General features: G+C 37.9%; 1 protein-coding gene across 7 annotated transcripts in view; it reads right to left on the bottom strand.

Annotated features, from left to right (window-relative positions):
* Window positions 1–405: 405 nt before the first annotated feature.
* Window positions 406–15,040, bottom strand: part of LOC122654566 (cell division cycle protein 27 homolog B) — a 46,607-nt gene continuing 31,972 nt past the window's right edge. The window contains exons 8-17 of one of the 7 annotated variants that reach the window (XM_043848705.1): window positions 14,146–14,184; window positions 13,674–13,911; window positions 11,846–12,030; window positions 11,685–11,750; window positions 10,903–11,022; window positions 8,034–8,110; window positions 4,634–4,753; window positions 4,261–4,480; window positions 3,834–4,115; window positions 519–863 (exon numbers count right to left, since the gene is read on the bottom strand). In XM_043848705.1, coding sequence (XP_043704640.1) covers window positions 813–863; window positions 3,834–4,115; window positions 4,261–4,480; window positions 4,634–4,753; window positions 8,034–8,110; window positions 10,903–11,022; window positions 11,685–11,750; window positions 11,846–12,030; window positions 13,674–13,911; window positions 14,146–14,184 — 1,398 coding nt within the window. In that variant the 3' untranslated portion in view covers window positions 519–812. Of the gene's footprint in view, window positions 864–3,830; window positions 4,116–4,260; window positions 4,482–4,627; window positions 4,754–8,033; window positions 8,111–10,902; window positions 11,023–11,684; window positions 11,751–11,845; window positions 12,076–13,673; window positions 13,912–14,145; window positions 14,185–15,040 lie in introns of those variants that run through there. The other 6 variants (XM_043848703.1, XM_043848707.1, XM_043848706.1 and 3 more) reach the window with 6 other exon arrangements.

Here is a 15,040-nt window from a genome sequence, read left to right on the forward strand (position 1 = left end):
TAATAGAACTTGTACAGTAAAATGATGCATTAAATAAAATACTCAATCGTCCATTATAGAAACAAAACTATTCACATTCCATTGTCACATCTTTCACCTGTCATACTAGCACTACAACCATACACAAAAAGCTTAATAGTGACATTATCTTTCTTTTTCTTTTTTTTTTATCAAATTTTAGATGAAAACGTGATTCCAAGTGAATTTATGTTTAATTTTCTCTAAATTAATTATCTAATCAAAGAAGTGGATCAGGCAAGAGGAACCCAAGGATCACTATTGTCTACAGTCCACAGTATGCCTAACATTTGACTTGAGATCTGATCAAGAGTCCAAACTTAAACACAGACAAATCCACCACACAATTGATATGAATAATTACAAGATCATACTCATTATAAAATTGAGAAAACAAATGCTTCAGACAGTAGTATGACATCCATTGGATTGTTGTATGGCAAACCTTGAGATATACTTGTAAAAAACAGAGATTTGCAAAAGGATCCTCCACCCAAAAGATGCAGATATTTTTTCAAATTTGAACTTATGATACAAGCCCTTTTGGCACAATTGCATTTTTGTCACTTCATACAAGTATGCAGGTTTTGTGTGTTGATCCCTAACCTAATTCTGAATTTTTCCTACAAAACTGTTTAGGATACTCTGTTACAAGGTGCACCTCTTGGGGCATACTCAATGACCATGAGTTAGGTAAACGAGCAGGTTGCTTTCATTGGGATTAGTCGAGTGCAAGCAGGACGAGCTCCTCCAGGACTAGGTTTCTCCGCCAGATCATTATCTGCCAGTAAAATTTACAAGCTGTCTTCTATATCATCTGGTACATGTAATTTCTCCATTGCAGACTGCAGAATTATAAACAGTTACATTAGCTTCCTCATTGAAGGCATTCCATGTTTGCCCATGGCCAATAAGTTATCCTTGACAGAGCGTCCCCCCCCCAAAGAAAAAAAAAAGAAAGAAAAAGAAAGAATGTTTCGGGTAATATTCATGCATGAAATGACTTTTTTTTGACAGCACTTCATTGGGAATGGTTAAACAAATGCACCCAATAATTTATGGTTTTCCAAGTTGTGTCATCTACTTGCTCTAGTATTCCTTATTTTAGGACTTTCCCAGGACGCTAGGGTACTATTTCCCTCTCACATGGGTTTTCTTTTACTATACTGTCTCTGGCTCTGACTATGTGCCCCCCCCTGTGGATGATACCATTCTCCGCACCTCCATTGGTGTGGCGTGCAGATTCCTCCCCACACTGGTATCTCAAGGAATCCTCTCCCTCCAGTTTGATATTAAATTCTTGATTAAATTTTGACATGTCTAGCTTCATATCACACTGTACTTGAACTTTTATAAGTATTTTAGCAGATGATATAAAAGGATATAACATCAGCTACATATGGTAAATAAAGAGGTTTAAGTGGCCATGACTTCATATAGAAGGTGGAAGACTGTTCTCTTTGAAAAGATGTCTCAATCTGTTACATGAAGACTGTCCGTTTTAAAGAAAAAATTACCTACTGTATCCTGCACCAACTACCAAAGTTAGCTTTCTAATATTGTCCTACATATAATTACTAGGCAAGAGTTTCCCTGGTTGACCAGGTAAGGGGGTTCCTGATCGGGAGACTCGGGACACCAAATTCCATCACGTGGAAAGATCAAATGATAAATTTGTCATTGGATACCTAGGAGATGGTTTGGATAGACCATATTTAAATTTCCGACCCAAATCCAATCGTTTATCCCCCAGTGTAATGCCATACTGATGCAGATAAATCACTTAAATGGGTTTATTTTATTAGAAATAAGCATTGGTTGGGTTATATATGTGTTGGGCATTTGGTCCAACGGGTTTTCTTTGTAATGGGCCACTTTAATGGGCCTAAATTATGGATAATAGGTAGGAATACAGGATTTACTTTATTAATTTAGTTCGAGTGTTTTATTTTATTAACTGTTATTTCCTTGCTTGTTAAGATAGGATAGAGTCTTGCCTGAATAGAAGTCCTATTCCTACTTTGGATAGAGTTTTAGTTATAAGGGACATCTATTCCTATTATGGATGGAGTTTCCTATTTCTTTCTTTCCTATTTCAAGTACACTTTCCTTTCCTATTGTATGTACACTTTTTCTATTTAAAGGTTGTAAGCCCGTAGAGCCCCCATGGTTTTATCAATAAAAAAATGCTTTGCTTCCTCAAGTTCTGCGGTGAATTAGAATTCTGTTGTGGTGCTTCAACAGGTGGGTTGGTGCCTGGTGGTGGTTCCAGTATCTGCCACATTGCAGAAGTACGAACTCAACCATAGCTTGTGGTAGATGTTGAATGAAGAATAACTTTATACCATGGCAACAGGTATTGGAGGGAAGTGGAAATTTTAAAAAGAGGGTAATTGGGCAAGGGCAGCCTAGTCTAATCATCCTCATTCTGTCCACTGGGCACTAGGTGCTCCCGTGGTTTGCGACTGGACAATTATGACGGGACAGTGAACACCCCAAAACAGGACAGTGTTTGTGCGACAGAGTAGCAAGTCTTACCAGCCAACATGGTCATTTCGTATTCACATTATAGGCTCCTGTTAATTGTTTACTCCATTGTATAACGATTACTTTCCGAAGCCTTCTACCACTATATGTATATAGCATATGCATAAACATTAATCCCAAATGATTTATTATATCTTATATCCCATTGTAATCTCTGTCATTTGAAAAGTACAACAATACAATACAGCCAAAACAAAGAATATTGTATGAATATAGAAAAGGCTTGGAATTAAAAAAAATATAGGGATGGAACAGAATATAAGGCATCCAATCCAGAACTACTTTATAGTATTTAATATCTAACAGTTTGTAAGAGCCATTTCCTCGATCCAGATGGTTCATAACGATTTTAGCTGGTATGAGCAGCAAAAGTGATCATTCCACTGAAGTGGCTAACTCATCTCAAAAAATGTGACAACCAAGGTGACACTTTTCTGCTCAGGTAACCAAGGAAGCTTAAATTCAGTCTAAAATCATGGTTAAAATATGCATTTCTCTATACTGTTACTGTGAGAGGTGACATTATGCATTCGTCTAAGCCTGTAAAGTGAGAGGGTTAAACAACACACTGAGATTCATTTATACTCTATTGGGAAGGAGAAAACAGTCTCTCCGCGAAGTGGGGGTAAGGCTGAGTACATTATGACCCTCCCCAGACCCCGCAGTGGTGGGAGCCTCGTGCACTGGGTATGCCCTTTTTTTTCGGAAGGAGAAAACAAGATTGGCAGAAGATTGGTAGAGATGGGGAGAGATGAAGACTCACCAGTGGTTGTGGAAAATAGGCTTGTTTCAAGGCTTGGATTGGGGTATCAAGATAGATACTAACTCGGTGAATTGGGTCAGATGTTGAAAAATAATAAATTTAGACATTAGTGAAATTAATGGGTAGATGTTGGATTATCAAAATGTGTCCACCTGCTAGAGGTGTAAGTGTAAACAGAAACCCTTCTTATCCATGTGTTTCTGCAGTTGTGTGCTTTACAACAACAACAGCAGATCAGTGACAATTGAGTACTCATTACACCTTGGTAAGCATTTAATTAATTTCAGAATGGAAGTCAAGATAAAAATGACAAAAACTGGAAATTCCAGCCTCAAAAGGCATGTTTACATAGGGATTGAGTGGTCCCATCTTTTCAAAATTTATGTTGCAGTAGACAACATCAGATTAATGAAAAGAGTGTGTCCAACAACTTGAGTGAAACTACTCTATCTATCTTCAATTGTGCTCATTGCAGCAATATAAGGGACGAGTATGAGTGAGGTACCTTAATTGTAGCAACATCAGCTGCAGATGGTTTTAAATCCAAGGCAAGTCCAAAATGAAGCATGGCTCTGTCATGCATATTAAGCCGCTTATAGATCTTACCCATCAATGCATAGACACTGCTTTCACGAGGGGCATACTCTTTAAGCTCCTCTAGAACCTTCAAAGCTTCATCTAATTTTTCAAGACTATAAAGTATGTTGGCTTTCTGATACATGGGAAGTGGATTCTTCCTATCAGCAAGAATGGCTTTCTCCATCATCCTCAAGGCTTCCTCACTTCTCTGTAAGATGAAAGAAACACAAACGCTAAACAGAACAATTACTGAAGAGTGCACTATAGCAAAAACTAAGAAGTACTATATGTGTTTTTCAGGAGAAGAATGCAACTTTGTTGGAACATTACAGTTAATAGAGCATAAGGCCAACCTTTAAAGCATGTGCAGCTGTCCCTAGATAACACATGATAACAGATGACCGTGGATTGATTTGGAAAGCCTTTCGAAAGTGATGCTCGGCAAACTCAAACTTCTCCTGGCGAAGATATACCATCCCAAGACCATACCACGAGTTATAGTGTCTTGCATCTATTCTAAGGGAACTCTGATAGCTCTTTATTCCATTCTCAAAATCTTCTAAGGCTACATACCTGTTAATGGACAGAATATAGTGCTAAGGACATAAAGCCAAAAGATACAGAAGTTAATAACATGGAGTAACCAGAAATATTTTTCTGGACCAAGCACAATTAGGATTCTTAATTGCAACTATGAAATTGTAAAGAAGAAGGTGAGTCCCTTACTCATGGCCACATAGGGTATGGGCATATGCAAATCTTGAATTGAGATTAACAGCACGCTGAAAATTTTTCAGAGCAGTTTCATGATCTTTCTGCAAGCTATAGCAGTTTCCTATTGCACACCTGCATGCCAATTGCATCAGAGAAGATCCCCGGGGGGGGGGGAAGTGAATTTTCCATGGCATTAAAAAATAAAGTATGAAATGAAGATGTTTCCCTCAGAATCTTACAAGCAGTTTAAAAAAGTCATCGAAGGCTAACTCATAATTAACATACTGGAAAAGAATCAAAATTTTCAACTGATAGATTATATTCCTCTTGGCATAATTTTATTTTCAAGATATTTTTAAAATTCTCCACTAGCATCAGACTCAAATACCACAACAACTCAGCCTTATCTCAATGGGGTTGGCTACATGGATCCTTGCCCTTCAATCAACTCTATTCGAGGTCATACTTGGTATAAGTAAGCAATTCATGTCTTTCCTCACCACTTCTACTAAGGTCATTTTAGGTTTGCCCCTGACTCTTTTAGTTCCTTCAACCTGAATCATATCACTCCTCCGTACTAGAGCATCTAAAGGCCTCCATTGAACATGGTCATGCCACCTCAAACTACTTTCTCGTAGCAGGATCATGTATCAGAGCTACTCCCAGACCAGCCCTAATATAATCATTCCTTACTTTATCCTTCCTAGTTTTGCAACTCATCCATCTCAGCATCCTCATCTCAACCACGCTGAGTTTATCTATGTGATGCTTATTAACTGTCCAGCATTCTGCACCATACATCATAGCTGGTCGTATGATTGTCCTATAAAATTTTTCTTTTAAGTTTTAAGGGAATATGCCAATCACACAACACTCCTGATGCACCTCTCCATTTCATCCATCCTATTTTAATTCTCTATGAAACATCATCCTCTATATCACCTTCTTTATTTATGATTAAGCCAAGATATCTAAAATAATCACTTTGCGGAATCTCCCTCTCATCAATTTTCACCACCTCATTATCCGTCGTAGTGTAACCAAAGTTACACACCATATACTCCGTCTTCGTTCTACTTATCTTAAAATCTTTTAATTCCAAAGTTGTTCTCCATAACTCTAACTTGGCGTTAATCCATGCTTTTGTCTCATCCACCAAAACAATATCATTACCAAAAAGCATACACCAAGGAATCTCATCTTGAATGTCTCTGGTTAAATCATCCATGATAAGCGCAAACAAATAAGGGCTTAAAACTGATCCTTGATGTAACCCAATTGTAATTGGGAATTCACTACCTTGGCCCCCCAAAGTTCTTACACTTGTCACCGCACCATCATACATATCTTTAATTATGTCCACATATTTAATTGAAACACTTTTCTATAGTACTTGCCAGATTAACTCTCCAGGGACTCTGTCATAAACTTTTTCTAAGTCAATAAAAACCATATGGAGATCCATCTTGCAATCTCTAAATCTTTCCATAAGTCTCCTAATTAGGTAAATAGCTTCTGTCGTGGATCTTCCTGGCATAAAACCAAATTGGTTCTTCATAATACAGTAGTTTCTTATTTCAAGTGGGTTTCAATACCCTCTCCCATAATTTCATAGTATGACTCATTACTTTTATGCCTCTATAGTTATTGTAGCTCTGAATATCACATTTATTTTTGTAAATTGAAACCATTATGCTTCTCCTCCATTCATTTGGCATTTTCCTTGTGTTCATAAGCTTATTAAATAGCTTGGTTAGCCAAGATAAACCACAGCTTCCTAAGCTCTTCCACACTTCTATTGGGATCTCATCTGGGCCTTGTTGCCCACTTTCATCCTCTTTAAAGCTTCTTTTACTTCAGACACCCTAATTCTTTGTATATATCTACAACATGTCGTGTCTTGATGGATAATGCAGTCTTCCGGAATACTATTACTCGAAGTTTATTCATTTAGTAGGCTGCAGAAATAATCTTACCATCTCTTCTTAATGTCCTCATCCCTTATTAGTACTTTACCATCTTCACTTTTAATACATCTAACATGGTCGAAATCTCTACTCTTCCTTTCCCTCACTTTAGCTATCTTTTAAATAGTTTTCTCCCCTTCCTTTATGCTCAGATTGTTATAAAGATATTCATGTTTCCTTGCCCTTGCTTTTCCCACAATCTTCTTAGCTACATTTCTGGCCAATTTATACATTTTTATAATCCTCTACATCCTTAGTCCTTTGCCATGTCTTAAAACTAGCTTTCTTAGTCTTAATGGTTATTTGAACCTCATCATCCCACCACCAAGTAGTCTCTCTAGAAGAATGGCGTTTTCCTTTCGATTCGCCTAGAACATCTTTAACAACCTTCTTAATACAAGTAGTCATCTCATTCCACATCGTATTAGTATCTCCCTCAAAGTCCCACTTTCCTCGTTTGACTACTTCATTAGTAAATGATTTCAAAGTATCTCCTTTTAAGCTCCACCACCTTATCCTGGGGCAAATAAGCTCACCTTACAATTCTGTGTAGTGAGGCACATATCCATAACCACTAATCTATGTTGTGTGGTTGAGCTCTCCCCTGGTATAACCTTACAGTCCTTACATAACAATCTATCAGACCTTCTAGATAGCAAGAAATCTATTTGGCTACTATGATGTCCACTTTTGAAGGTTACTAAATGCTCCTCTCTTTTCAAAGTAAATGTTCACAATGGATAAATCATAAGCCACAGAAAAATCTAAAATTGAGATCCCCTCCTCATTCCTCTCTCCAAAACCATATCTCCATGTACACCTTCATAGCCTCTACGATCTTTCCTAACATGTCCATTCAGGTCACCCCCCTATAATAATCTTTTCTCCTTAACGAAAACCTTGTACTAATCCATCCATGTGTTCCCAAAATTGTAACTTACTACTTTCATCCAATCCTACTTGAGGTGCGTAAGTGCTAATTATATTGACAACCTCTTTCTCCAACACAAGCTTGATAGATATAATCCTATCTCCGAATGTTTGGTGAGAAAAATATGGCAGTAATTTTTTCAAGGAGTCCAAACCATAAGACTTACTACAGTGAAATATAAAAAGAAAAATTCATGTTTGTTGGCAATAGGGTAGTACTCTGTAACTGGCCAGAGCATACGTGTGCTCTTTAAAAGCAATGGAGAAAGACAGTAACTATTGTTCGTTTCATAGGTTTGAAATACAAAACTAACAAAAAGAAGAAAAGTAAGAAGTTAAAAAACAACTGTTTTTCCCATCAAAGAAAATAAAGAAAGAAGAAAGGTAAGAAGTTCCACCTTGTAAAAACACAAGGCCACAGAATGTTGGAATTTGAAAGTGAAGTACAAAGCTAGTAACAAATAATTGTGCAGAATTAAACGGTATGTAATTGATTTTAACTTGGAAGAACATACCAAGATTGAGGAGCTAAACGATCAATTGAAATCAGCTCTTGAGCAAGGTAGCTTAGCTTCATCTCTTCCTTCAAATGCTGTAAAAGAGGAATATTGACATTTAGTAAAACATAGATGTATTTAGATCAAGGTCAAATGGACCGGAACCATCAAATATGGCAAGTACAGTATTAGTAATTTTACAAGGTATGCTCAGGGTACCGAGTATCTGATGTAATAGAGCTAAGTAATATACATCACCTCAATATGACAATCATCTACACTAGCATTGCTCCTATACTTTAATTTGCACAAAAAAGCTACGAGAATTAGGTAGAAAACAACTAGGTGCATTGGCATCCTGACGCAACTCACTAAGGCACCAAGTGATAACTAGGTTTCACCAACACAAGCAAAATAAAACGATATTTGATGCAGGCACTGCCATTAGTGGTAAAGGAGACTCCATAGTAGCTGTGAAATGCATGGAGGAGGTCCAAGAGATCTGTGGCATCTGCCAAATTTATTTAGGAGATAATGGTCTCTAGCTCATCGTTGAAAACCTCGTTTAGCTGTGAATCCAAGATCAAGCAACTCCTGATGGTGAACTCAATGAGAGAAGGGAATCGTTTCAAAGAGAAAAGAGAAAAGGAACTTGTCGACCAGGTCAGCAACTCACCACACACAAGCACTGAATGCAGATAAGTCACATAATGGGCTTATTTTATTGGAAATAAGCCTTGGGTGGGGTTATGTATGCATTGGGCCTTTGATTCCATGTGCTTTTTTTGGTAATGGGCCCACTTTAATGGGCCTAAAATGTGGGTTCAAGGAAGGCATACGGGATTAGGCTTAATAGTAGCTTATTTTCATTAACCTAGTTCATTCCTAGGTTAATTAATGTAATGGGTTTTACTTTCCTAGGTAGTATTGATTAGTCTTTTAGTTTTCCTAGCTAAATAGTTATTGTCTTTGGAATCCTCCACCCATGTCTTGGGAGTTTCAAAAGACCATTTAATGTTTTAGTTGTTCATGTATCCAGCCTTTTGGAATTCTTCCCTTTGTTTGGAAATTGCAAATGCTGACTAGGATGTAATCAATTGAGGCTCAGCCTCCATCTATAAATTAAAATCATGGGAGAGCACTCAATCAATCATCTAAGAATTCAAGAAAATCTGAAATATTTCTACTGCTTTCGTTAAGAGTTTTTCCTTGTGAGCTGCAAGAAGGTTTGTGAGACTCAAACGGGATCAAGGTGGGACTCCTTCGATTGTGGCCTAGGTGGGACTCCAACGGTTGGCAACCAATGGGAGTCAGGGCTGCACCTATCCAATATTCTCTACCAGAATTGGTCCTGGCGTGATAGCTTCCTAGGCTACACCAAATAGCCTATGAGTGCTACACCAAGCACTACGTATCCAACAACTCAAAACTCCATTCATCCATTCTAATTCTACTCTTTAACGTATTACATAGGTAATATAAAGAAAAACTCCCTTACATGATAATAGAAATCCAACTAAAACAGAAACTAAACAATCTAGGCAATGTATCCAATATGGAAAGTGGAAACTACCAAAAGAGATCCTAAGTAGTCTACCCACCCATATAAAATAAAGATTGCATCCTATATGGTCTACCCGCCCTTGCCAGATAAGAAAACTGGTTTAGGACCAGTTCTTGATTTAGGCCTTCAAAGTGGGTCATGTCTGTCCAACCAGGCTAAGGCAACAGCAACAACTCCATATCAGATGCACTCATTAAAGTCAGCATCTGTAAAGAGGATGCATATATAGGTTAGTAACCGGTAAGATCATAATCATATCTTTTCTCTTTGGGTTTCCCAAAGGAATGTCTTATGAGTTTCTCCTTTGTTGTGTTTCTTTGTCATTTGTTGTTAGTGGTGATGGATGGTAGATAGGTCAGTATCTGGATTAGCCACTTGTCAAATTTCAGAGCCACCTTAATCTTTTATTACCCCTGTATTGACATTCCTCCTTGAAGTTCAACAGTCTCAACTGATTTCTAGGACAAGTTGACATTTTCAATTTTTCTGAATTTCTATTTATTTGCATGGTGAAATACATTAAGCTGAAACTTGGCACATGACCAGAGCCTTTTATGAACAATAGGACCACAAAATTCATGTTCCAGCTGGAGTCCTACATGGCCATGGAGAGATCCTGCTCTCCCGCTGCCCCCCCCCCCCGCCCCCCTCCCACAAAAAAAGGGAAATTTGTTCATTTGTCTGGCATTCCTCGTCTGGCAACCTTCTTTGTAACTGGAGGGATGGGGCTGGTTGGGTAATTCAGGCCATTTAGGAAAGCTTTCCCTTAATGAGATCCATGAGATCCAGTAATAGTTAGAAACCAGGTATGGATTGATTCCACCAACGAAAAAGGAGCTGAGAAGATAGGAGGAAGAAGGAAGAAGGAGAAGAATTGAGAAAGAGAACCGTCGGGAGAGAGAATCGAATTCTCTCCCCTATATTGTCCATTAAACATTCCTTGAAATTACATGTGCCTCCCTAGGGAGGTAAAAAGTAAAAAGATAAAAAGGATAAAAATTACAACTCAATATGACATTACAGTAATCTAGTGACTAAAGTACCCCCTACAACATAAACTCTAACAGTAATAACATGTACATAAATAATAATAAGATGAAGATGATCGTGATGAAAATCGTTTCTTTCACCAGAATTTTTTTCCTCCACCCTAGGTTTTCAAGAGTACAACATAACTGAAAATGCAGTAGGATACCCAACCGAATATGAAAATATCATGCAGTACCAAATACAGCTATCAATACAAAAGAATATAAATACATGCATGGCCAAGCAACGTTTAATTAGCTTATGGGTCATCAAAACCGTTCAAAAGAAACTCACATAAAGAACTGTAGAGTATAAATCCATTCCTTCTAGAATATAAGGTGCTGCTCGGCGCGCAAGAGTAAAGGCTTGATCAGCTTCTAGATAATCCACCAGCTCAAAATATGCTTTTCCTACCTGCATTGAACATTAACTAGTATTGAAGAGCCAAGTATTTAAGTATACAGTAAAATTGGTACATGTTTAAAACAAAGAACCATATGAGGATGCAGATGCAATAAAATGTGAAATTAATCCACTCTAGTTGCACCCTTTTTTCCCAGAGAAGGGGATAATCAATAAAAAATTTCTGATTGAAAATCATAATGACAAAGTTTCAACCCTGAATTGCCATCAAAAGAAACTAATGTGTTTAATGAACAGAACATAAATCAGCAATAAGTAATTATAGATGATTTAGGGTTAAAGCCAAATATGTGAAGAAAATAATACTTCCAGATTTCTTCTTTGGCCCTTTCTAGTAGGAAAAACATCTTTTAGGCTCCAAAACCATCAACTATCATAAGAGGGACTGTTCTGGATCCCCAGAAGTGGACATTCCCATGTCTGAAGTAAGGGAGAGAAAAAAAAAAAAAAAAAAAAAAAAAAACTTATCAAAACTTAGATGCACTGAAGTGCATAGGCCTGACAAGGGATGGGGATCATAAGTTTCTGTCTTGCTTAGTATTTCCATTCAGTCACGATTCAGACAGCATCTAATAATCACAACAGGACATAATGCTCATTTTTTCGTGTGTGTGCGACAGAAGGGAGAAGAGAATATGCAAAACCAAAATTACCTGGGAAAGTACCCATCCTGTATTGTACTGCTTGTGAGAAAGCTTCAGAAAAACATCCAGAGCATCCTGTTCCCACATTAAAAAGTGCTCCCAAAAATCAAGTCCAGATGCATTTACATATAATGTTCACTCATTTGTTTTCAAAAGTCACACTGAAATACCTGGCACCTATACATACAGGAAAGCCTGTAGCCTTCTCCAAGAGTCCTCAGGAGGGCAAGTAGCTCTGATACACCACTTGCAACTCTTGAACCATTTGTGATAGCCCCACCCATTAACATGCTCTTTTGCTCCCGTTCAAGAGATCTATCGTCCCCCAAGGGAAATGCACTAGAAGAAGTTGTTGCTGAATTATCCATGCGAGCTTCAGCAAAAACCTCTGGTCGTTTCCCTGCAAGTAAGGTTGAAGCATGAGATACTACTATTGTTCTGAAGAGTAATGAGCCCTCAGGCAACAATAAGCAGAACAAAGGCAAAGAATAAAATATTCATTTGTAACAGTAGCTAAACAGGATTATTTGCAATCATATCAAAGAAACAACCAAATACACAGGCTTGACCTCAGCCGGCTGCAGTGAGAACATAGCAGCCTGCATAGGCTTCCACCTAAACAAAAACCACCCCATGCCTAAGACCAAAAGCCAATCCTATCCAAGGCAAATTAAAAACCAATCTCAGTTACAGTTTTTGGCGTAGTAAAAAATGATGCCAAGTGGTAAAATTAGCAGATTTTGGCCAAAATTTAAGTGAAATAGAAAATGTTGTACAAGCCTCGGCCAAAACCTGGAACTAATGAAATTCAAAAAATGCCATCAAATCTGAAACTAGGGGCCAACAGATGAAACATTAAATATTGAACCTAAATAAAAAGGTCAAAAGTAGAACTAATGAGCCAGAGCATATAAAATGAGTATTCCTATCCACAATTTAAGGTAAAAAAGATTTCTAGATTCCCCACAATATGATACCATGGATTGTCAATAGTTGTCAAGGTGTCGCCTAGGCGTCCAGGCGCCTTGGTCGCCTAGTTGGCGTCGCCATGAATTTGGACCCTCTCCGCTGCCGTGACAACTATGATTGTTATTAAATATCAGGCAGTCTAAAAGGAAAAGTATGAGGAACTCCAGGAGGCCCCATTCATAGTTGTCAAGGCGTTGCCGATGCCTAGGTAGGCGCCTTGGTCGCCTTGCGTCCAGGCCCCTCCAACGCCATGGTCACCTAGATGCCGTGTCAACTATAACCCCATTAATGGATGAATTGCATCTAACGGGCTCCAGATGACAAATCATGCTGTAACAGTTACATGCATTATGACGATGCTGAATTGCAACTAATTAAACATTCTAACATTTAAATATAGCTACTTTCATCTTGCCTTACTGTCACTGACATGACTTTTCATACATTTTTGCACATCAAGAAAACCAGGTCAATTTTCTGAGAGTTATTTGCAATACATTTCCCTGCTCATGCCCTCAAGATGCATAGCATGTAGTGGTAGGTTAACAAAAGGTAAAATGCTGGAGAGTAATGTTTTTAATACACCCTTTAGAGTTTAGATTACTATTAGTGACCTTCCAAGGGCATCATCAGGGAAAAATTTCCTCACGAGAGCTGAGTGCCAATTAAATATGTAGCTCCAACCATCACTCCTTACAAGTTACCAAGTACCAACAATAAAATGGAATTAGTTACAGTTGAAAAAGGATAATTTCCAGATGCCAGAATTTATTTTTCTTCCCCCATCCCTCCTATTTTAATCCTGTTCACTTCTGCAGAGTAATTGCAGTCAAAGAACATCCACTGAAACAAAACTTACGAACATAATAAAAGATGAAATACAGGGACATTATGTTGGCATGCCTAAAAATACTCAGAAATTGTGGTTTTATTCATTTAAATATAAAAAAATGCTAGGCATGATTGGGAATTAAAAAGGATGGACTGTTTCTGAATTGGGACCAGAAAATTACAGGAAATTTTATCAACCTTCATCAAAACTTTCGCTAGACCAGGATTGTCCCTTTCGAACAGTCACAGAACGAAGACTTGCAGAACTCAATTTCGATGATGATGATGAAGAAATTCCTCCAAGATATTTCGAGGAGGAATGATTGGGTCCATTTACTCCAGCCTGCATGATGTTAGAGTTTGAGCTAGCTGCTGCTTCTCCAGAAAGCCTTGTACTTCGTCTAAGCCCAGATTCAGAAAACAACCTCCCTGAAACCTGCACAAACTCATCAACGCAGAAGATTTAAGAAACATATAGGCCTCTAAAATTAATGTGATACTGAAATATACCCCAAGATGCTGTATTCTGTAATAATTAAAACAACCCACTGGGGCATGAATATGATGAGATATGATCATGGATGATAACATAGGTATAGAGGACCAAAGAAACAAAGGATGAACAAACACATGAGATTGTCCAAAAAATACAAGGAACATGAGCATGCACCTGAGAGCAACGAACACGAGCAGAGGATGGATGGGAATTCTGCACTCAAGTCCAACAACAGATAATAAGACGAGGACATAACCAAGATACAGAATTGATGGCTAGGTGAAAGGAGAAGACAAATAGCTTAAGGGTATAATAAAACCAAGGGGAAACAGAAAATACAGGAGATACAAGTTTACAAAGCCAACCGCTCAGATAGAAGGAAGATGTGGGGAAAAAAAAGTAGAAAACAAAGGACTGGAAGGAACCCAAGGGTATGAACAGAGGACCTAATAGATTCTGAAAAGCATTATATGTGAGAATCAAGGTTTCAGTTTTGAACTAAATTTCAGCGCCCTTGAAAGTACACAAAAGTCGTGGAAGTTTATTGAATACTGTAGAAACAAGGTAAAAATGCCAGAAATTATGCAACACTGAGAAGACCTTATGAAACATATTTCCAAGAAAAAAAAAATTTAGCTCATTAAACCATAACCAAAAAAACACCCAGGAAAAAGAAACAAGAATGAATGCAAGGGATAGAGTTTAATAACCAGGATCTGCCATGAACAGGGTAATTTGAATATGTCAAAATAGGTGTTTTTGGTTAAATTAGGGTTAGGGTTTAATGGAACCTAGGTTTTGATGGTAGGGTTATGCTAAGTTGATGTAGGGGAGTCTTCCAGTGAAGGTCTTGTTAAGTATTAACAAGTCTAGGCCTTTTAATTAGAAGCGGCAGCAAGGTTACGGTTAGGGTTTCGGGTTTTTGAAAAGAGGAAAAGATGGATTTTTAGGGTTTATGATCGTCAGATGAGGGAGCAACTTGGATCGAATTTTCCCTAGTATGAGAGGAGAATTCCATCAAAGTTTGGTGTGATTTGGCTGATTGGTTTGGTTTGGGCAGAATTTAGGT

This window comes from Telopea speciosissima, chromosome 3, assembly GCF_018873765.1.
Source record: "Telopea speciosissima isolate NSW1024214 ecotype Mountain lineage chromosome 3, Tspe_v1, whole genome shotgun sequence".
In the NCBI taxonomy this organism is placed as follows: domain Eukaryota; kingdom Viridiplantae; phylum Streptophyta; class Magnoliopsida; order Proteales; family Proteaceae; genus Telopea; species Telopea speciosissima.